This window comes from Antedon bifida, chromosome 6 (genome assembly GCF_963402885.1).
Source record: "Antedon bifida chromosome 6, ecAntBifi1.1, whole genome shotgun sequence".
NCBI classification, from domain to species: domain Eukaryota; kingdom Metazoa; phylum Echinodermata; class Crinoidea; order Comatulida; family Antedonidae; genus Antedon; species Antedon bifida.
The window spans coordinates 19,935,386-19,957,332 of record NC_136231.1 but is presented as its reverse complement, the minus strand read 5'-3'; the positions used below and the strand labels follow the sequence as shown (position 1 = coordinate 19,957,332).

At 32.6% G+C, this 21,947-nt stretch overlaps 2 protein-coding genes and 1 long non-coding RNA gene across 6 annotated transcripts in view; 1 reads left to right on the top strand and 2 right to left on the bottom strand.

Annotated features, from left to right (window-relative positions):
- Positions 1 to 250: 250 nt before the first annotated feature.
- LOC144844622 (uncharacterized) lies at positions 251 to 5,403 on the bottom strand. The gene is made up of 4 exons (XM_078701619.1): positions 5,272 to 5,403; positions 3,176 to 3,528; positions 2,549 to 2,611; positions 251 to 2,048 (listed from the first exon to the last, which is right to left on the bottom strand). Exons 1-4 carry the CDS (start codon positions 5,390 to 5,392, stop codon positions 1,851 to 1,853), a joined length of 735 nt encoding a protein of 244 aa, XP_078557745.1. The 5' UTR covers positions 5,393 to 5,403; the 3' UTR covers positions 251 to 1,850.
- Positions 5,404 to 7,834: 2,431 nt separating this feature from the next.
- LOC144844547 (dorsal root ganglia homeobox protein-like) overlaps positions 7,835 to 21,947 on the bottom strand; it is a 35,997-nt gene continuing 21,884 nt past the window's right edge. Inside the window, exons 3-7 of the mRNA XM_078701503.1 lie at positions 20,345 to 20,436; positions 19,287 to 19,388; positions 10,746 to 11,032; positions 9,835 to 9,929; positions 7,835 to 9,315 (exon numbers count right to left, since the gene is read on the bottom strand). Of these exons, the coding sequence (XP_078557629.1) occupies positions 9,119 to 9,315; positions 9,835 to 9,929; positions 10,746 to 11,032; positions 19,287 to 19,388; positions 20,345 to 20,436 (773 nt within the window). The 3' untranslated portion in view covers positions 7,835 to 9,118. The remainder of the gene's footprint in view (positions 9,316 to 9,834; positions 9,930 to 10,745; positions 11,033 to 19,286; positions 19,389 to 20,344; positions 20,437 to 21,947) is intronic.
- Positions 10,548 to 21,947, top strand: part of LOC144844548 (uncharacterized) — a 37,329-nt gene continuing 25,929 nt past the window's right edge. For 2 of the 4 annotated variants that reach the window (XR_013612437.1, XR_013612436.1), the window contains exons 1-3: positions 10,548 to 10,645; positions 11,764 to 11,881; positions 15,023 to 15,206. This is a non-coding gene — a long non-coding RNA (uncharacterized LOC144844548). The remainder of the gene's footprint in view (positions 10,646 to 11,763; positions 11,882 to 15,022; positions 15,207 to 21,947) is intronic. The other 2 variants (XR_013612439.1, XR_013612438.1) reach the window with 2 other exon arrangements.

Genomic DNA, 21,947 nt, shown 5'->3' with positions numbered 1-21,947 from the left:
TTTGTAATCAATTTTAATATAAATAATATTGCAAATACCCAATTCATGAATTTTTTTCTAATTTCTGATCATAAAAATACATCACCTTCTTAATGTGTAATAAATTTTGTATAAAATGCAATAGTTTTTTTTTATCTAGACATTTGATTGACTTTGCTTGGATAATGTATTAAATAGACTGTATTATTTTATGTTCTTATACATTTTGTCCTAGACATACAGACTGGTCTAAAACTTCCAGAAACCTGAATGAAGTTAAAAAGAGACTTTTTTTAATGGCAGTATGAACAACATGAATAAGGCTTAAAAAGAAAAAAATACACAAAATATGAAAGATTTTACAGTAATAATAAATAACAATAATTAATAAACCTCTGTATGTATAATAGACACCTCAATTAAAGACCATTGTTTTGTGAATTATATTAAACTTTATCGATAACTTATCCAGTTGTCTAGTCGAAATACAAGACAGGTGCGAAAGTGCACTGGCGCCACCAATTGTTATAAGTGTTTTGATATAAACACAAAATCTAACTTCCTTTTAGTCAAAACAATCCTACCTACCAGTTAAGGAAAATCCTTTAATATGTACTTAACTGAAAAAGTACATTTTATTGTAAGAAAACTGTGAATTGTAATAAATGCCTCAGTCCTGTAGCACCACTTTTAAAAAGGCTTGTCTGATTTTGCATCACCACCAACGGAAATATGTATCTTATTATGTGCTTGCTAATTGGAGCTGTGTAATTAATTAATTGATTTCAAGATAATTTATATTAATTCTTACAAATTGATTAAAAAAAAACCTGGCTAAAACTAAAGTAGGGACTAGCTAGAAAGTTCAAACAAGGTACAAGCAGCACAGTAACTTCCTAACAGTAAAAGTTGCTGAGCTACATGGTAAGTTACACAGTCCCACTAACATGATAAAACTTACAAAGTTCCCCTGTCTAAAAAAAAATACAGTACGAACACTGGTGGTTATTTTTTAGTACACCTTATTTATAGAGGGTGACCCTAAACAGCGCATGCTGACAATTAAGGGGCCCTCTTGATGAGTGACAGTGGTATACTAGTACACCGGGGTAACCCCCTACTCGTCTCGAAAGATGTACTAGGTTCTTTAAAGTGCACATGAGCCAGATGTGTACACTAGACCAATTTATAGTCTATATCCGAGAAGACTCGTTCTACCACCAGAACCATGGACCGAGTGAGGCTCGAACCCTTGCCGATGTTAATATAGCAAGGTATTACGGTTCCACTGTCTTAACCGCTTGGCCACTCACCACTACTGGAATGAATTTTATGAAAAGCACAGAGGGGAAATAACATTGTACTACAGTAAGCAGTGCCCTCAAACAAAATTTCATGTTTTTTTGTTTGTTTTTGCTGTACCTTTTTGAGGTCAAATCCATATACTAATAATAAAAGGCATTAAAAAAATGTTGTGCTTTTTTCTCTAATTGAAATAGTACTCTGTTATAAACTCCCTGTTTAAAATGTTTACAAATTAAAAATGTTTAATTACACACTTTTGCTAGTGTAGACTAGGCTTTCAATATTGACTAGGCTTTCAATATTAACGAGTTCTCAATATTTTCCTAGTATCATAGAAACATTCAGTAATACAGCATCTCATGTGTATCACAAAGTGATGCCTGTATCATGTAAAGGTTATTGTAAGTTAAGGGTTAGGTTTTCATCTATGATACTAGCTGATTATGTGAAACACATGTTATGCTGTATTATCCCATTTTTCTATAATACTGGAAAAATATAGATACATTACAGAGAATCGGGTGAACAATATTTCAATTGTCAGCCAAGAGGCAAAAGATAATCTTTCATGTAACTACTACTACTACTTCTAACAAATAATGAGTGCATACAAAAGTAAATAAAAAGAGAGCAAAATTTGTGACTATCTCTGTTACAGTGTTAAAAATGTTGGAAATGAAAGCAAGTGTTGGATTTTGAACGTAAGCTAAGAGTAAGGTTGTTATCAAGCCAGGCAGTGGTATTGGTCGAGATGGTCGAACAAGCTGAAAAAAAAGAATGTATTATTATAACATACAGAGTGGAGATGGACAGAGGACACATTTGTGGTAGCTAAAAAAATAAACAGTATGGTTTTCTAAAATGTTCAGAAATTTATTTTTAATATTAATAAGGATGGCATCTAACATTTTTGATCCACAAACAATTTTAGAAATCTAAATTCAGTATTTTGTTCAGTATTAAACAAAAAGCACATTTACAATTAAAATGCAATATTTTGCTAAAAGGTAATAATTTTCTTATTCAACTATGTAACCTAGAAAGAGTGAGCCCCCTCTAATTATATTTTTAGTGTTTTTCCTAGTATGCCTATCATTTCCTCTGAATTATTTCTGTACTTTATTTGTAGCCTACTTTGCTTTTTAAAAACGAATACCATATGTTCTTCAGAAAGTAGAAAAAAATTTATTTTTTTAGCATGTTGCTATTGTATATTATATTTTGGATAGATCAATCATTTAAAGAAAGAAAATTAAACACTTACTTCATTCCATGGACTGTATATCACCCATATGGTATAGGAAATGATAAAAACACTGACAACAGACTGCAAGAAAAAAAATGATACAGTAAGTGTAATAAGATTCTACAATTGAAATTTATTTACCATAATTTGATGAATAAAAGATATTTTTGCAGGCCTTGTCTTTTTAAAAATGTAGGTGTGCTACAAATTGCACTCCTCAATACATTCATGGGTGCTGTAGGTGTGTCGTTTGTATTTTGGTGTGAAGTAGAAGTTTACCAAATTTAAGTGTGTTTCAAGTAAATCACACTCCTCAAGGGGCAGTTTAGGAGTGTGTTAGGTGAGTGATCGCACTCGCTCACCTCAAAAGAAAAGGCCTGTTTTTATGAGAAATTTTGAAGAGTTCCAAATTATCATTGATTCAGTTACCAAAATAAGAATGTAATCCCTCATTATTGAACAAGATTTTTCAGACCTAATTTACTGTATGGTATGCTAAACAAAAAACATGCAAAAACTGGACACAACCTTGTATTGTAATAGAATCACTGGTTTCCATTCTAGACTGATTTTCTAAATGGATTTTACGCTTAAAGAGTATATATTGTATTGACTTTTTAATAATTATAATAATTTAATAATTACCTGTTTGTTAATAACTGCAATGTTGAGAGCCAGAATAAGTCTTAAAAGTACTCCCAACCCAACTGCAAGCAAACTGTTTCGTGTTGCAAGCCACTTTATAACCTCATTATTTTTGTGTGTTTCATTACTTGATTGTTCATCAGACAATTGTTCTTTTGAAGTCATATTTTCACTGACTTCATCTGTTGAGTTCTGATTGTTTTTATCCTTTGTTTCACTTACTCCTCCTCCTCCTCCTCCTCCTCCATCTCCCTGTATATCTTTTAATATTCTGTTTGCAGATTTGTCATCAATCGCATTGTGCAAACATGTATTTTCTTCAGTTTTTTCAACTTTATTTCTGTGGTCTCCATCTATAAAATAAATTTAGTATTAATAAATTAACATGATGAATACAAAATGGTGTAAATGACAATAAATATTACCGTATCACATTTCTATTGTTTTATAAAATAAAAAGCTAATCAATAAACATTGCCTGGTTAATGATGTACAACAGAATGAATGATTCTCACCAACTTACAGTCTTTATCAATATTTTTTATTTAATTTGGAAATATTATACAGATATTGCCTGCTTAGAGGTAAAATACAGTATGAGATTTGACATCCCCGAGGGAATGATATTTTGCTTGAGTGAATATATATTTCCCGAAGCGCTAGCTGAGCGAAATATAATTCTCGAGAGCATAATATCATTCCCGAGTGGATATGAAATCTTATATTTTACCGATATACCTGTAAAAGGCGATATCTGTTATATTATATAGCCAACAACAAGTAGAATATCTACTGGGTCGGGTAGCTAGGCCTCCTTTATGTAATAAGCCTGCCTATAGTAGGCGTTGCATTCACCTTACCTTGCGAAGAATAATATACAGATAATTACTAATGAATGATTCCTTGGCAATAAAATATTCACTAGGTCGTTTAAATAATAACAGAAGAATTTCCATCAATAAGCCTACAATAATAATAGACCTATTGTTATTATCAGGTAAGCCGAATAAATAATAATTCATCTTCTTCGAGCCGAATCACCAGATGTTCAGCGCTCCGCGTGTACCAGGTTACTACCGCGAGCATTGACCAGTCACAAACAGTCTTTCTTCACATCTATAGAGGGCAATAACAAATGAGGGCGCTATGTATGCATAGTTTAAATAGTTTAGTTGATTAATTTCTTCAAGCAAGTTATGTGGCGCAGCGGGTAAAACGTTGTATCGTGATGATGTGGACTAATCTTTGCGAGTTCAAGTCTCAGTAGATGACTTTTGTTTATTTATCGCCAAACGCGAGTGTTGCCACACGAAAATTACACAGTCAATATCATCGTACTCGAGAATTTACTGGATTTTATATGTTTATTGTTTAATGACAGGGAAACGATAATCACGCGAAAATTACTCAGTCAATATCATCGTACTCGAGGAAATATATACGATTTACGATCCTCGCAGCAGTAGTCATGTGATGCAGTTTCAACCGATCACGTTCACGTATTTACATAGGCTATGTAATATACAACACTTAACAGATTCTAATTAATCAAATGTACGATAGGCCTATGATTCTATTGGCTAGTAGCCACTACTGGAATTCTTTGGCCTCTCTCTTAGTAGTAGTAGGCCTAGTAGTAGTTGTAGGTAGGACGGTACTTTGCTGGATTAGGCCGACTTAATATACAAGATACAACATATTAACAATAAAAAAGCAAAATGAAATTGTAATATATATTTCTAATGTACTTCACAGTATACAATAATTTGTAATAAATGTATTTTTATAGAACATTTAAATTGTAACTGTTAATAGTTAAAACTTTTAAGTTAAAAATATTGTACAATCTGAGATAACTATACTTTCTAATATTAATGCGTGATTGGCGCGCCATAGAAATCGGTTGTGGGCCGAAACTATCTGTGGCCATGTGCCACTTCGCCAAGCTAGGCCTAGAGCTAGCTCAACACTAATGATGCCCATCCTGCATGATGTAGCATGGCCTGGCAACCGCAGCCTGGCAACCGCAGCCTACCACTTTAATTATTAGCTTCAATTTGGTTAATCGACGTTATAAATAATAAACAAATACACACCATTATCACTAATAGCATCAACTGAAGCGATACCGGCTATTTTTTTCATCCGTTCTTCTGAACTTTGAAGAATTTTACGACGTCTTGCATCCCTCCTTTTAGCTGCTTCGTTTTCTGCCATGTTTAATTTTAGTAGTGAGGGTATGAGACGCCATGCGTGCCTTATTTCAATTTTGCTCTGCTGTGAGCGAAAGATGAAAAACTAACAAGAAATATTTCTTACAAAAAACGCCGCTCGCTTGTTGACATAACAGTTTTTTTTTTTTATAAGTGAATAATTTCTTTTTTTTTACGGAAGTGAATAACTTTTGTATTTGAAGTACAATACAACAATACTTTGGTATGTCATAATTGTGCAATTGAAATTGAAAAATAAACAATACTGAATCTGTAAAAGATGATGTGCTTATTAAATGATTTAAATAAAAATGATGTCTAAATAATAATATTAAAGCCAATTTTAGACCACTAAACAGACTCAATTTCTGTCACTTTAGTTTATTTTATTGCTAAGATCAAGTCTGGGGGTCACTTCATCAAGCCTAGATGTCAACAAGTGATAAATGGGACATTCAAGTGTGAACAAATTGTATCCTATATTACAAACAAAAACTTACTATTGACTGTTTTGATCATAATTCAATGATTATCTAACAGTATTTATAATATCGGCCTAGATTGACAGTCAAATGGAAGTCATTATAAATACCGGCCTATACAGCCAAATAAAGTTTTGAAAGTGAATTATTATAATACCGGCCTAGGCTGACAGAAAGAACAATAGTATCATTATTTATTGAACAAGATTTTACAGATTACCGTCTAGGCCTACATGCATCTCAATAATACTATATTTATCAGCAAATGTTTTATAGACGTGCTTTAGGGTTTGTAATTTGAGAATGACCCGTCCTAGTTTACAAATTATCAAAAACGTCAACCTCTAGAACTATAGCTACCGCTCTGATATAGCTTCTGAATGAATATGCCCTCTTGGGACATAGCTGGCTAAAGCCGCGGTGCGAAAAACCAAATAATAAATGTTTTGTCATTGAATGAAGAGAATATTTCATTCGATGAAAAATTGACTGCTCTATTTTCAACTCGAAAAATATTTACATGTGTCAACAAAATATCACGAGATGCATAATAATAAGATAATCATCTAAAGTATTATTAATTGTGAAAATGGAAGTAACAATAAATGCTGCGCTGATAATAAAACAGTCCTGATACTATAAAGTTAAGTTTTTTTGCTATGAACTTTTTATTTGCTTTAAAAAAGTATCTATCTATTTATTTCTTCAACGCGTGACATTTCATGGGTTGGGCGGAACAACGGGACACAACATCAAATAGCGAGACATTCCCGCCAAAAGCGGGACAGTTGTAACATATGGTAGGCCTACTTTTTGTAGACACGTCCACGCCTACAGTGCGTTTGATTTGTATTCCTTTGGTTGGCAAAATGTAATCATTATTCACACAATTGATCCAAATTTAGACATTTGGAAGTTCATAAGATTAAAATTTATTAAAAAGCAGCAACATACTTTAAATATAAAACATGGAAAACAATGTTATATACATAAATAAAAGTCTAATTAAGTTGCCATGAGATTCATTCATTTATAAACAGTATTGCATTCAATATAATAAACCTATACAGGACACAAAATAACCACCACTAGCTAGCGCTATTATGTCATTTTTAGCTAGCTAGCGCAGAGCTTTTTTACCCCATACACTTTACGCACACGGTGAATCACAAATTAAAATCACTAGGAGAAATCAGGAGATACAAAACCTTTGTTAAAATAATAATACTAATAACAATGTATTTTTATTATTATAGTTGTATTTGTAGTGATGATAATACCAGTTTTTTGTGGAAAGTACAGGTGAACCTGGATAAAATGTAGGTCTACTGGTTATTATACGTCACAGCATTATGGTATACAGTAACTATAGTATGGTGCATCAATAGTCTCCAATCCTAATACACATTCAATAATTTAGCGGAAAACAAATAATGAATAATTACATTTTTCTGCATCGTTTATACGAAAAGTATTTTTGGCTTTCCGGTCGCATGAAGCATGGATGGCAGTCACATGGTGAGTTTCAAATTAGGCGCGCTTATTGCAGACGGTGCACTAGCAGTAACATTTTTTTTCGTAGGTTGCGAGTAACATTTTAAACTACACATTTGAAACCAGTTATTTTTATACTATAGGTATGAAGATTTTTGCATTTCGTCATTTATCAGTAAACGTTCATTGGTCGATTACCGACGTAAAGCTCTGTCTACCAAACTAGTCTGAAAGAAAATTGTAATCTGCCCAAATATGGTAGTGATATACTCAAATATAGTAGTGATATGACATCGTCATGTCCACATATGGGCACATCATATTGTCACATAAAGTTTGATAGTGTAGACAGAGCTTTAGATCAAGAACGCTCAACAAACTCGGTCGCAATACGACGACGGTAATATCGTCAATAAAATAAACGGTTACAATGTTATCACTTTTAAAAAAATGTAGTTCCAAGAAGTGGACATGTTACTGTTAATTTTATTATTCTCGTTATACACGAAAAATAATATGAGGTTGTGAACAACACGTGGTAAAAACTCAAACAGATTGGTATGCAATTAGTCTCATATTACTAATAAGAAAAAGCGCACTTGCAGCAGCTGTTGCAGATGGCTGGACTTTTAAACATCAAACTAGTTTCAACAGCGCAGCTTTCCAAATAATGTACAATACTGTTAAAACAATCATGCGTTAAGTGACACACGCGTGCCATACCCGTGCGACACGCGAGTGCCGGCCATTACATACCAGAAGGTAATCTTTGCGCGTATCTCATGTGATAATAGTTAAGTTTCGTTCCCACAACGCCACGCAAAGACGTAATTACAACACAAGCAAGTTGACCAATGACAAGCGACAGTTAGGATTAATCCGTCGCTAGTGATTGGTCAAATTGCTTACGTTGTGCGCTACGTCTTTTCTTTCATCCTAGTCATACTCAAGTTTTATATAACGCATATAAGCAAGCTCTAAATGCGCTGTAAACATTATAGAAACATATAATTATAACATAATGGTGTAGCTAGTATTCAGCGCGGTGGAGAGAGGCAACTGGGCTCTTGATATTATTACAATAAAGTAACTTATGTACAAACAATATTACATAATAGACATCCACTATATGTATTATTATCTCATCTATCAACAGACTATTTCATACATATTTCATATAAATAAACAGTGTTATATTTGTTTTAATTGAATATAGCATCAGTTCCCATAAACTGTAACATTCTATACGTGCTTGTTGACTTTTGGCAATGTGTTGGCCTTTCTTGTATTTTATTTTCCTAATTTCGATTCGATTTCGTATGCAATAATAGACGGCTGTACAAACCGATAGATACATAATAGACAAACATATTGCCCTTTGTTTACTCAGGAAAAGGGAAGAAATCGCACGATTTGTGGCGTCACACACCGATCGCATTTTGCACGGCTGGCGTCTCATACACTTCACCCTCTTCTTCATCGCCAGCCGCAACGCACACATGTGCTCAGATTCTTAAAGTTTTACTTCTGTTTCTCCACTTTTCTAAGTTATACCCGACAATATTTTCGATATGATTACGTTTTCACTGGTATACTGTTTATGTTCACGTCTATGAAATTCAATGTAGTCGATTGGTACGTTATTCATACATTCGCAATTTTTTTTTAGCTTTAAATTGTGATGTTACATATTTAAAATCAAACAAACATTAATTTGAAACTAATTTTAAAAGAACTGGAAGTCTTCAATCCGTCTATGACGCGTCACCTGTGTCAGAAGGTGAACCAGGTATCGCTGAAGATTTAACTATTGCCTCAGAGTGTTGACGTGCTTTCATGCGAAGAAGAGCAAGACTTGTTGATCTTTTTTCATGTTCTTTCGTGATAACCATCGTTGATGAAGGAGAGTATAGTGCTTGTGGATACCTTTGTAATAAGTGCTGATAGGGTCCTGGAAAAAAAAAATCACAATATTTTTGATGGTGGCTTTTTTAAAACAATTTCTCTAAAAATTAACTTTAACCACCTAATTATTCAGCTGTCACCAGATACTATCTAACTTGCAAGTCAGTTAAATACAAGTCTAGATGTATAAACATCTTTTATTATTAGTATAAGTTCCATCTAAAGGTATAACATGACACGTGTAAAACCTATGTGTCAATTAATTACGAAAGTGAATTAACTCTAAAGGTACCAAATCGGTGGTTCGCATTTACTACATGCTAGGAATTGGTGCAAAGTGAGAGTCGTGAATCAGATGTTTTAAAACATCTGATTCACGACTCTCACTTTGCACCATATTAAATATGAAAGAACCACTGTAGTAGGCATTTTTATAATTTGAAAAGAGAAGGTAGAAACGCCTTTTTGTTTGTTACTATGTATACAGATGGTTTTTCAGTTTGTTTACGATGGTGATCAAATCGCACCATCTGACAATGTACATGTTTGTTGATATTCTTTTTACCTTTTCTAGCTGCGTACGTCATTAGCTGGGTTGCATAAGGCGTAGCCACGAGAGGGTGAAGGCCATTTAACCAACTTAATGGTCTAAAACCAGTTCTGTAGATGAACAAAATAAATAAATATTGATACATTATTTTAGAGTCAGAAATCCATTTTGTTAATTACAGACAGATACATAAATACACAACTATCAAGATCACGTACACACGTCATGTCGCGTAGAAACTAAAATGAGTATGTACATAAATGTCAGGTACTATATCATGTCAACGTCATTGTGGTATTGCGCACTATTTCAGGATAACCATGGAGATCCTAACTTATTTCTCCATGGGATAACGTACGTACACAAAACCCGAGTACTATCATGATCACATATATTTAACCATAGGCCTAAACTTAAATTTCAGGATAAAAGTACATGTTCCGCCAATAAATGTTATCTTTTCTAATCTTATGTTTAACAAGTACTTATATAATTCAATTACACCGTAATCGCTGTTTTATCCTCATTCGCTTAGTAATGTTGGTCTAGACATCAATCTATTATCAGGTGTCAAAGGTGATTGTAGTTTGTTTTCAACCTAATGCATTATTATCAACCAGCTTTATTTATCAACCTACAGTATAATGTTATACACAATTAGCCAATCAAAAAGCCGCAAAGACACCTGGGCGTATTTGATCATAATTAACGTTCAGGTGAGTATTTTGTAAAGGTTTTGGTAGGGTTGTTGAATGATCAGCTGTTGACGGCTTCTTCGACGATGATTTAAGATGAAAACAGAGGAAAGTTTACTTTAGAACAGTAGGTATGTTTTAAATCAAAATAATGAATGATTTAAAGACAGGTGAATTGATTGATACAGAAAAGTATCTACACTGAATAAGTTGTCGTATTATCTCACTTACTTATCATATGGTATTGGCCCGCCTAACATTACTGGTCGATTTAAGTAAGAAGACATTCTATCAATACCATCTTTACTAAGAACTTGACTATCATCGTCTGAGTGCTCTCTTCTGATTTCTTCTTTCTCACATAAAGTACTATTTACTGGTGTAGAATCGGTCTGAGGTACTAATGATATAGCGCCACCATGTACCGTTTCATTTGACGAATCAACACTGTCCACTTTCTTTTCTTGCTTAATTCGCTCATGTTTTCGCCATTTTGCTCGTCTATTCTGAAACCAAACCTAAAAAAATATATATAGAAAAATTAAAAACAAAAAAACGTATCATTTATCACAAAATTTAAGTAAAAGAAACAGTTATTGTCACGTGTCTCATTTTGCTTATGGTTAATTTTTCAAAATACTGCAACAAATGAAAATGAGGCAACCCTTAGGCCTGCGAATTAAACTTGTGTAATAGGCCTTTTCATCCCAGAAAGGCCAACAGTGTACATTACTGTACATTGTGTGTGTAGTAGACCATTATTTTTATAAGCAATTAAGAAGCAAAAACCTTTTGGAGGTTTGAGAGATAAAAGTTATATATTTAAGAACATATTGAATCTTCGAAATAAAAAGATGATGTCGTAATTACATTAAGCACAAATTTTAATTCGTTTGTTCATGACAATCATACGGGTATGACACTATCAATGCGTTTTATTTAATAAATATACGTCCGTGACACTGTGATGATGTCCTAACTGGGCCAGAACTATTTGCAACTGAAATTAATTTATGTTATGGAGGGACGAGAAAGATTGATAAAGTTTACATCTCCCGTGAGAGACATACAAGTTTAAATAAAGATAGGAAACGACAATGTAAATAGAATTTAAACCAACAATAGGGAGTCTTTGCAATGAGCTCATACCGAAGTGTTCATAGATATATGTACTCAGTTCAGTTTCACTACCCTACATAATTGTTTTTCGTACTACTTCCTGTGATATCTGTATAATTTGCGTTTATAGATTTGATTGAAATGTTCATTCAGAATTGGTATTGATATGTCTATCAACATCAAGACCGATGAAACGCACAGACGGACAAAAAGACAAGTGCGTAGAAATCAACTACTTTGTCAATTAGGTACAGTATTTATGATCGGCAATTCTAATTCCATCATTTATTTGGAGAAAGATCGAGTTACTTTGACAAGGCTAGATATAATAAATGAAAATACTATTATTGGAAGTAGGTCGAAACTATTGAGATCATGCCCACGGCGATGTAAAATTGTCGAAATGTCTTATTAAAACATCGTGGATATGATATGATTCGTAATATAGTAATTTGTGAGCGTTTCAGTTAGTAAAATTAGGACATTCTGATTGGCCTTTGAAGGTTGCCGATTTTGAAAATAAAAAAAGAATGTGGTACGGGATCAGATGATGCAGTTTAAAATAATTTCACCTTATGCTTCTACAGATTCTCAAACTGAATCTTCACTTCTATCGTTAATATATATCCATTCACACCGGGTTTTTAAGGAATCATTGAACTTTAATATGTAGAATATTTAGGCCTACTATTTTACCTACCACAAAATTTGATTATTATTATTATAATGTATCTTTGAAAAACAGAAAATAGTGAAAAAAGGTAGTAAAGGTAAAAAATATTTAGAAATTATGTAATGAAACATTGAATGAATAAAGGTGGTGGTTAAAAAATCTTTGTATCTTTTAAATTTTACTTAACTTTTATCGATAATAGGTTAGTTTAATTCCATCATATTATGAGTCCGTCTGGATGTAAAAGTTGACATAACAAAATCCATAATTGTATATGGGCTCTATATAATAAAAAAATAATTAATTTCAAAGTTCCAATATCGAATTGTTTTGTAAGACAACAGTTTTAGAAATGACATTGGTGATACATAGACTTTTATTTATTTTTTAATGGATATAAAAGCTGTTTCATTTGTTCTACTTTTAACTTTTAATTGATGATATTTTAGTAGAGACTACTATTAAAAATACATTTAATTATCACAACCACAAAGATACTTTTATAATTATGATGTTTAATTATTCACCTGCCGCCGTTTGGTGTTTTTTTTATTATTGAATTTTGATATCATTATTTCATTCTACTTATCTTAAATTAAGTCTGAACTTATTTTTATGGTTTACTTTTATTCGCCGGTTCATTATCTTTAATTAGTTGAAAGTTAACTGGCGGTTCTATTGTTGTGTTCATCAGTACCGACCGCTTGTCACATTATCATATAGTACAAATTACACATCATTATGTACTGTTGTTCACTATTTACACCTGTCACAACATGATGCGTTTTCCAAATAAATTGCAATCGTTGTTCGGAGAACTGTATTTTATAGGTTTTGTTTACACTGTTCGTGGTAACTTTAATATTCCTATTACGTCTGTATGATAAAACAAAAGTAATAACACAATGATATGAAACATAATTAAGAAAAAATGAATGTAACTCTTTTAAAAATAATTATGTTGACATAGGCCTAAAACAATAATAAAATAATAACCTTAAAATGCATATATTTTCAGATAATTCAGTAACGGCTTTACGCACGAGAGTCACCTTAAAAAGTCAATTTACACAGATGAGCGGTAACGTTAAGCGGAAAACCGCGTAGCTTGTCCTACGTAGAATCTATATTTACACAGCGGAAATCGCCCGTCCGTTTGAAAATTCGATGCCAATATAATATTAGGCATAGACAACAAATTGTCTTATATTGAATTATTCGGTGTAAAACTATCATCCTTTAAAGCGAATTGAATTGAATTCGGGACATTACATAAATACACGCGCGCGCAGAAAAACCGTACCAATAATTATTTTAATCAGCATTAGGATGAACGCGCGTTTCAGAATGTCTTTCTCTGTTGTCCCTGACGAATTTTACGCCATAATTGTTTGTTAATAGTTTAATTTTGTTTTTAATGTTTTAGACAAATTGTAAGAAATTACACACGTGTCTTGGTTTTATTATTTCAAATTTACACAGTTGTACATGATTATACATATAATTTAATTATGGTTTTGTTCCTGCTTTAATTATAGTGAATTAAAATATGAAAAACATTCAAATAATGTAATATTTAGAAGAAAAAAACGAAGAAGGGAAGAATAAAATTACATACTTAATTTAATTTAAATGCAATATAACTTTCAACAAATTGATTAAACCGAAATAAACATAATATCTTTTAATTGCTTACTCTATTTATTAATACATGTGTTTATTGATATTATAGTTCGTTATTACGTATAAGTAAGAATTGAAATGGAAACTGATTTAATGTTTTATAATGCAAAATAAAAAAAAGTCTTTGTATAAATAAATAAAATATAAGTAATGAGATCTAACCTTTTGAAGATATTGATTATAGAGATGAGATACTTATTATTAATAATATATCATTTAAAAAAATATGATTATGACGCAAATGGAAGTTTACTAGCGAGGGAATAATGAGTGATGATAATGAGAGATACTGCTGCTGATTATAAAAATGAAGCAAATTATGACAACATTGATTGACAAAAATAATAACGATGAATGTGATGACGAGGTTGACAACTGTCTGATATGTGACGACGGTGACAATCAGTATCATGAAAGGCAATAAGCATAAGTGTGATGAGGGCAAAGGTGACAATTGCCATATATGGTTTGTGATGACGATGGTGGCAATAAGCATACGTGTGATGAGGGCAAAGGTGACACTTGCCATTTATGGTTTGTGATGACGATGGTGGCAATAAGCATAAGTGTGATGAGGGCAAATGTGACACTTGCCATATATGGTTTGTGATGACGATGGTGGCAATAAACATAAGTGTGATGAGGGCAACGGTGACAATTGCCATATATGGTTTGTGATGACGATGGTGGCAATAAGCATAAGTGTGATGAGGGCAACGGTGACAATTGCCATATATGGTTTGTGATGACGATGGTGGAAATCAGCATGTAATGTCGTCGTCGGTTGGCAATTGGCAAGTCCGGTTTGTGATGACGACAATCGCGACGGTGGCAGTCAACATGAGTGTAATGTTGGTGACAATGAGTATTTCGGCGGTGACAAATGTGTTAGCGATGACGGGATGAAATTATAACGAAGGTATTGATGACAATGAGGACGGTGGCAATTTTGATGTGAACGACGAAAGCGATGATATTAGGACGATTTAAATGTTCTTGCTGAGATGACACTGTCATTTTATTTCTTTTGCAGGGTGTAACAACATGATTACTATTGTCACTTTCCTGAATAACTAGACCGTACACACAAAGTAATATATACGATAATTATCAATTAGATGTGCGTGAAATTAAGTTATAAGCAATCCATGACCAAACAAAACTAATACAGAGAAGAGTGGCATATAAACAAAGGATTCATACGAAATTACATTTTAGTAAGTGCGTACACTATTATTCAATTTATATTTTCATTCCGATGTTTCAACTAATTATTGAAATCAATTTCATCCACCGATATATTATTAGTTACATATACAACTTTGGTCTGTTTGTAAATTGACCATTTTTAGTAAGGAGGACAATATTTGAATTAAGAAACGGTACGCATACTAATAATGATGACGTGCATAAAACATCGACTATGATGTCACAAATCTACGCGCGTTTATGTGATGATGTAATTATACGCGAGCATTGACTGTATATTTCTGCTGTAACATTTGTTATGACGACATTTCCGATTATCATTTAGGGTGTGTCTTAATGTATACGAAGACAATTATGTAACTATGGCAATGCATTCATTGTGTGGGATTTTCGACATGAATGCTATCGTTAAAAACAACATACGAATGTAAAACTAATTAAGTAATCGAATTACAACTTAATTTATTTATACAATTTTGTGACTAAAATTTCTCTCAATCAAATTGCTGTTGATAATAGATTTGTCATTTTATCATTGGTTAGTAGGACCCTGAATCTTATTTTAATAGGAATCATCTAATTGTACAATTAATCGAATTTCCGCAATTATTTTGTACGGTTATTTAATCTATCATTCGGCGCTAGCTTTAGCGGAGTTTGTGTAAGGAAAATTAGTTAATGTAATTTGTGTAAGTGTTAGAGAAATAACATAAATACTGTATTGCACTGGATCAGACGGATAACAAAATTATAATTTTCCAGTGACGAAGACGTTTGTAGTGTTAAAATGAGATTACATACTCGGAAGGATAGGGTTAACATGTTTTAATTTACGCAAGACGAGTTCAATTTTGCCAGTCACTGGACAAATAGTTTTAATCGATATATTTGTTATGAAACGGAGATCTCAACATTTTAAAAATTCCAAAAATATGCTGAATCGTCTGTGACTTACAATCGTTAATCGGCGGTATTTGTAATAAAAATAATATTTCTTTAAGCTCTGTTTACACTATCAAACTAGTTTGACAAAAAAAAGTGTGATGTGCTCAAATATGGTAATGATATTCCCAAATATGGCAGTGATATGACATTATCGTGTCCATTATCGTGCACATCACATTTTTTAGTCACATGACTTATATAATAAATAGATGCCTCAAATTTATATGATGGTGAGTGTTGGTGAATTTCTTCTCTTAGTAACATAACTTAATATCCAAAGGACCACTTTCTAAAAAGGGGAGTCATCATCGCTTGTTCTGCTCCACCGTTGTCTAAAAACAAGTGGATTTATTATCAATGTTGTTGAAAAGGTTTATATTTTATAATAAACAATAGAAATTGTTATACCTGTAATGATGCCAATTGACAAATTGACATCTGTATTGTTGTCTCAAATGAAATCCATTGCTAATTATTATTCATCCACTTTAAATCACCGTTTTAGTAATTAGATCAAACACGAATTATCATACTCAAATTGTAAGCCTATGGGAATCATTTAAGAGTAAACTAAGGATGGGATGATGGTGGGAAGGGACGGCATTGTGTTACTATTGTCCTCCTCTTTTCCAATTTTTCATAGCTACCGTATACCTTAACTTTTATATGAAAAACAGGTCAACACTTTTTAATAAAACTTAAAATATGCTTTTTTTAACCACCAGATTTAGGAGGTACCGCATCTTTTCTGTTAAAAAAATATGAAGAATTTAACACTAAGTGTGTTTATAAAACAGGTTAAATTAACAGTGTGCATCTTTAAGGAAACCAAACAAACAAGTTTTTATATCAATGCTGTAAAGGCCATTTTAATTAAATAACTCTTAATAAGGTTAATTAAAGCAATAAACAACAAACGTACAAACACTAATTGACAAATTAAGCCTAGTAAGAAATGCTCAATTAACCTCAATTTACTTATACAATTGGGAAAGTGGCCGTTAATTTGATTTAAATTCAAATTAACTTTAATAGCGATTGAAACGTCCGAGTAAGTGTTTTAAGCTTATTTTTAAATGGTTTTAAAATAAACTTTATTCAAACAACATCGTTAATTTGCTATAGGTATTTTAAAAATCTGTATACAATAGGGAATCAGTGCTAAAATAAACTTCTTTGCAATGTACTCATGACTTTCCAAATACTGGACTCTTTCTGGACCACTCCAACCCCCAAACACAATATTTTTTTCTGTAGAGGTCAAAAGAGTACCAAATACCTTTCACCATAAAAACAAATTCAAAATAGCATATAGAAAACCAGATATTAGACCAGTCTCTCCAATGGTGCCCGGCATTGTGAAAATTGACTGTAGGCCTACTAATAATTTCTATGGATACCGTGTTTAATAAATGAAGGATTTAATATCTTGCGACACAATTTTGAGGGCTGCGTGAAATTATTATAAATTTACTCAAAAAGACAAACCTTCCTACGCTCGCGTCCAAACTGATAAAAACCGTACAGAGCGTGTTTGTGATTGTATCTAACATATTACACATGTAATTTAATCATGTCAATTAACCATTTCTTTACATTCATCACATACTATTTTTTCAAATTTTTACTGAGATGGTTTTATTGTTTCTAAAATTTAATTTTATTTTATGTGAGTTAAAAGCGGCATTTTGTCCCCTTAATGCTCGTGCGCATACGAACTTCCATACTGAACTTGTAACCTCAATTGAAGTTGTGAAAATTAATGGACTAATAATAATAATAAAAGCAATCGTCATTAATGGCGCACCATAGATCGTTAGGTTTATGATGATAGATAGCGAAAATAAAAGTGTTTGATGTCGTTACGGTAGTGAAGATGATAATGGGAAAGTTATTGAAATAATGAAGTAATTAATCATATTATGAAATAGCGTTAATTAGCAACATCGTGTCGTGGTGCCTTCTGTCCAAATATTTTCAGGCTGATTTAGTTGTTGTCATTAGTAATAGTCTACAGAGATGTAAATCCATCATTTCTTATTGATTTAATGCATGTTAAAAACAAACTAACTAAAACGCTAAACAAAAGGATGTACAGTATATAAATCACGTCAAAAGAAAATAGTAAAAAAATACCTACAGTCACTCTATAGTCCAGCGTGGGAAGTCCTATAAACACTCTTGGGTATAAGTAATATAGGCTATAATCATTCAAATTCATTTTCTGTTGTTAGGGTTTTTTTTAATCGTTGCTTATATCAATTTTGATTAACAGTTGGTAACGTTAATTAGTTTGGTGAACTTCTACTATTCTCTGGATAGAAACCACACGTTACGAGTGCGCTGTCCATACTGGTGGACATGATAAACGCAATCGATGAAATACACATATTGTATCCAGCTGAGAATAATATATCTAGTTGTAGCATGTATATATCTAGTTGTAGCATGTATATATCTAGTTGTAGCATGTATATTATCTAGTTGTAGGATGTCTAGTTGTAGCATGTCTAGACGTACCGTAGCATGTCTAGTTTTAGCATATGTCTAGACGTAAGCATGCCTAGTTGTAGCATATGTCTAGACGTAGCATGTCTAGTTTTAGCATATGTCTAGACGTAAGCATGCCTAGTTGTAGTATATGTCTAGACGTAGCATGTCTAGTTGTAGCATGTATATTATCTAGTTGTAGCATGTCTAGTTGTAGCATATGTCTATTCGTAGCATGTCTAGTTGTAGCATATAACTAGTTGTAGCATGTCTAGTTGTAGCATTTATATATCTAGTTATAGCATGTACATATCTAGTTGAGCATTTATCTATAGTGTTAGCATGTAGGCATATTTTAGTTTTAGCATAATCGTATATGTATCTAAGTTGTAGCATCTTAGCTTTATTAGCTTATCATTTAAATTTAAATAAATGTCTATTGAGGCAGTAACCTAATTTTAGTTTTAGTATGTATCTAGTTTTAGCATAAATGTATCTAGTTTTAGCATTTAGCATACCAAATATGGTAGTGATATGCATAAGATAGTTATATGACATCATCATGTCCATATATGGGGAAATCACGTTTTTTTTGTCACATAAAGTTTGATAGTGTAGACAGAGCATAATTAACAATGTAACAAAAATTATACCTGTACTCTAGCTTCTGTAAGGTTTATTCTCATGGCAAGATCCTCACGTGTGAACACATCGGGGTAGTGGGTCTTAGTAAAAGCATTCTCCAACTCTTCAAGCTACATAATAAATCATAAATTAATTACTTTATGATTTCATTTTCATGTTTTAATTAGAAAATAATAATTAGAAGTTCTTTTTTACAGCCTCAGTAAGATAACGACAAGTGATGATATCTTAAAGGGAGGTAATTAAAAAGTAAAACCTATAAACGAAAATAGAAAAATTATGTTATTATGATGAAAAATTAAACAAAACAATTAATTACTATTTTAATTATGATCGTTGTTAACAACGTTATATTATCATTGTCATATTTATACTAGCCTTCTAACAATATGGTGTTTCCAAGTGATAGGTCTGAGATATGAACTTTCAAAGAAGAATAAGAAATGTGAACCTATAGATATACCGTGACAAAGTAGCCTATACAATGTAGTATTAGTGAATTAGAATCGGTGATATGTCAACCTAGGACGGTCGGGGGTAGGAAGGATAACAAAGTTAAAGCCTTGTCTACACTATCAAACTTTATGTGACAAAAATGGACATGATGATGTCATATCACTACCATATTTGAGAATATCACTACCATACCATCACACTTTTTTTGTCAAACTTTGATAACAAACAGTTTGATAGTGTAGATAGAGCTTTAGAAGAAACAGGTATCATGTTGGCGCGCGCGTACAGAAGTAGTGGCGATAATCAGAGTTTGAACTCCCGCGTCAAAATGTGTCAACTCGTGAATTTAATGAGGAAATAACAGTAACATAGTTTCGCACATACGCGTTGTGGAGGGTCTAACTTTTATTCTGCGCATGTTCAGTATGTTTCTAAACTTGAGTAAAAATGACTTTTCTACTCGACAGATGCGTAGCCTTATCAAAAAGGTCCTTAGGCCTATTATTTTCACAACTACGCAAAACTGTAAAATGTTCATCGTGTCGCCGAATGGAGTTAGAATGCGCAGACGTTTGTAGTGGTAACATCTCTGATCTGATGAAATACGTACCTGTTGCATTGTAAACGTTGTCCGGTTGCGGCGCTGTTTCCTTCTATTGAAATTCTCGTCGAAGTCAGCATTACCAGCGTTCATATCGCTATCTTAAACAAAATAAAATACAAATTTATGAGTTAATTAATCTAAAGTCAGCAACAAAGTAGTCATAAAAACGTTAATAATGTTTAGCAAACATTAGCAACATTATCAGTGTTTATTAAAAAAAAGTACAGTACCTTCAGATATCTAATGTATTATTATATAGACTGCCGTTTGGCTTAAGTTACAATACAGTATAACTGTACTTTACAGTATAATAGTACATTTCTAAACAACAATGAAAACATGTTGTAGAATGATATTTTAATTATTACATCATTATCAACGTTAATGTGGTCAGTGTAAATTTTTAAAGACGATTGAAAATAATAACTGAAAAGTGTTTATTCTATTCTTCCATTAGTTTATCAGGAAGAATTCCGCTGGACGGTTCTCTATAATTACTCTTACTCTTGACACAGGCTCACTATTACTTGTCGGTGACACCATACAAAAAATAGTTCTTGGTCCTGAACAACATATCCTTTTATATAAGACAGGGAAGAGTGAAATTATCCCTGATAAGATGTCACATTGCTTGTTGAGCCCAAAGAACGATACTTTTATTTAGTCCCGGGCTTGTTAAAACTGCTCTGATGGCTGAAAATCGTCCTTCAGTTGGAGCAACTAACTTATTTCTCCATGGTCGGAGTTAGGTACCCCAGCAGTGGTTCATTTCGGCAACTTTCACTATCTAGTTACATTAACTTAACTATTAATTAACCATAGTTCGATGTGAACGCCACAAGTATGTCCAGTTGAATCTGGCCCATGTCCACCACCAACAAAATAAATACAAATAGCAATATTGATATACAAAAAAAATCTATAACGCACCATATATGATTTGAAGAAGCCGTAGAATGGATATCTTGATCTGTGAGTCGCGTCAACGTAGAAGAAGAACTACATCACAAAAACACTTCACCAGATTGTGTCGCGTAATATACGATAATCGGATTAGCTTATTAAATAATGCATAACTAATGGCTCATTAAAATGGTTCTAATCAAATTACAGAGGTTTCATCTTCTTGAAAATAGTCCAACTATTGAACTTCTACTAATAAGTACAATATTTTATGGTTCAATATTTTATTCATACGTCTTTATTTCATCTAAAAGTTGCTCAAAATCTCTCCTATTTAATCTCGGCTATTATTTCATTTTCTATACTTTCCAATAATCACATTTGTATTATGCAAAAATATATGACGATTTGGCTTAACCGTGCGAAAACAAATGTTGACTATTAACGAATGAGAATATAATTTGTAGGGCGTAAGATGGTATTCGTTAAGCAGCATAGCTTTCGAAATAATGATGACCTGCGTTGTAGTCCCTTCTGAGAATTCGTTTTCAATTTGGCTGGTCGTGAAACGAGGCGTGCGTAATGCAAGTAAACACGGGTGGATAAGCACGCTGACTGAAGGTGAGAAAATTCGGCTCTAATTGAAACACATTGCTGATTATTACAGATGAGAACTGACTTGCAATTATCAAAATACTGCGTAGTT

Excerpts from the sequence above, each read along its gene's own strand:
- LOC144844622 (XM_078701619.1), bottom strand. The coding sequence starts at position 5,392 with ATGGCAGAAAACGAAGCAGCTAAAAGGAGGGATGCAAGACGTCGTAAA. Across the intron at positions 2,612-3,175 it reads TTGCAGTTATTAACAAACAG|TCTGTTGTCAGTGTTTTTAT; the intron begins GTAATTATTAAA and ends TTTTTCTTGCAG. Across the intron at positions 2,049-2,548 it reads TATACAGTCCATGGAATGAA|CTTGTTCGACCATCTCGACC; the intron begins GTAAGTGTTTAA and ends CTTTTTTTTCAG.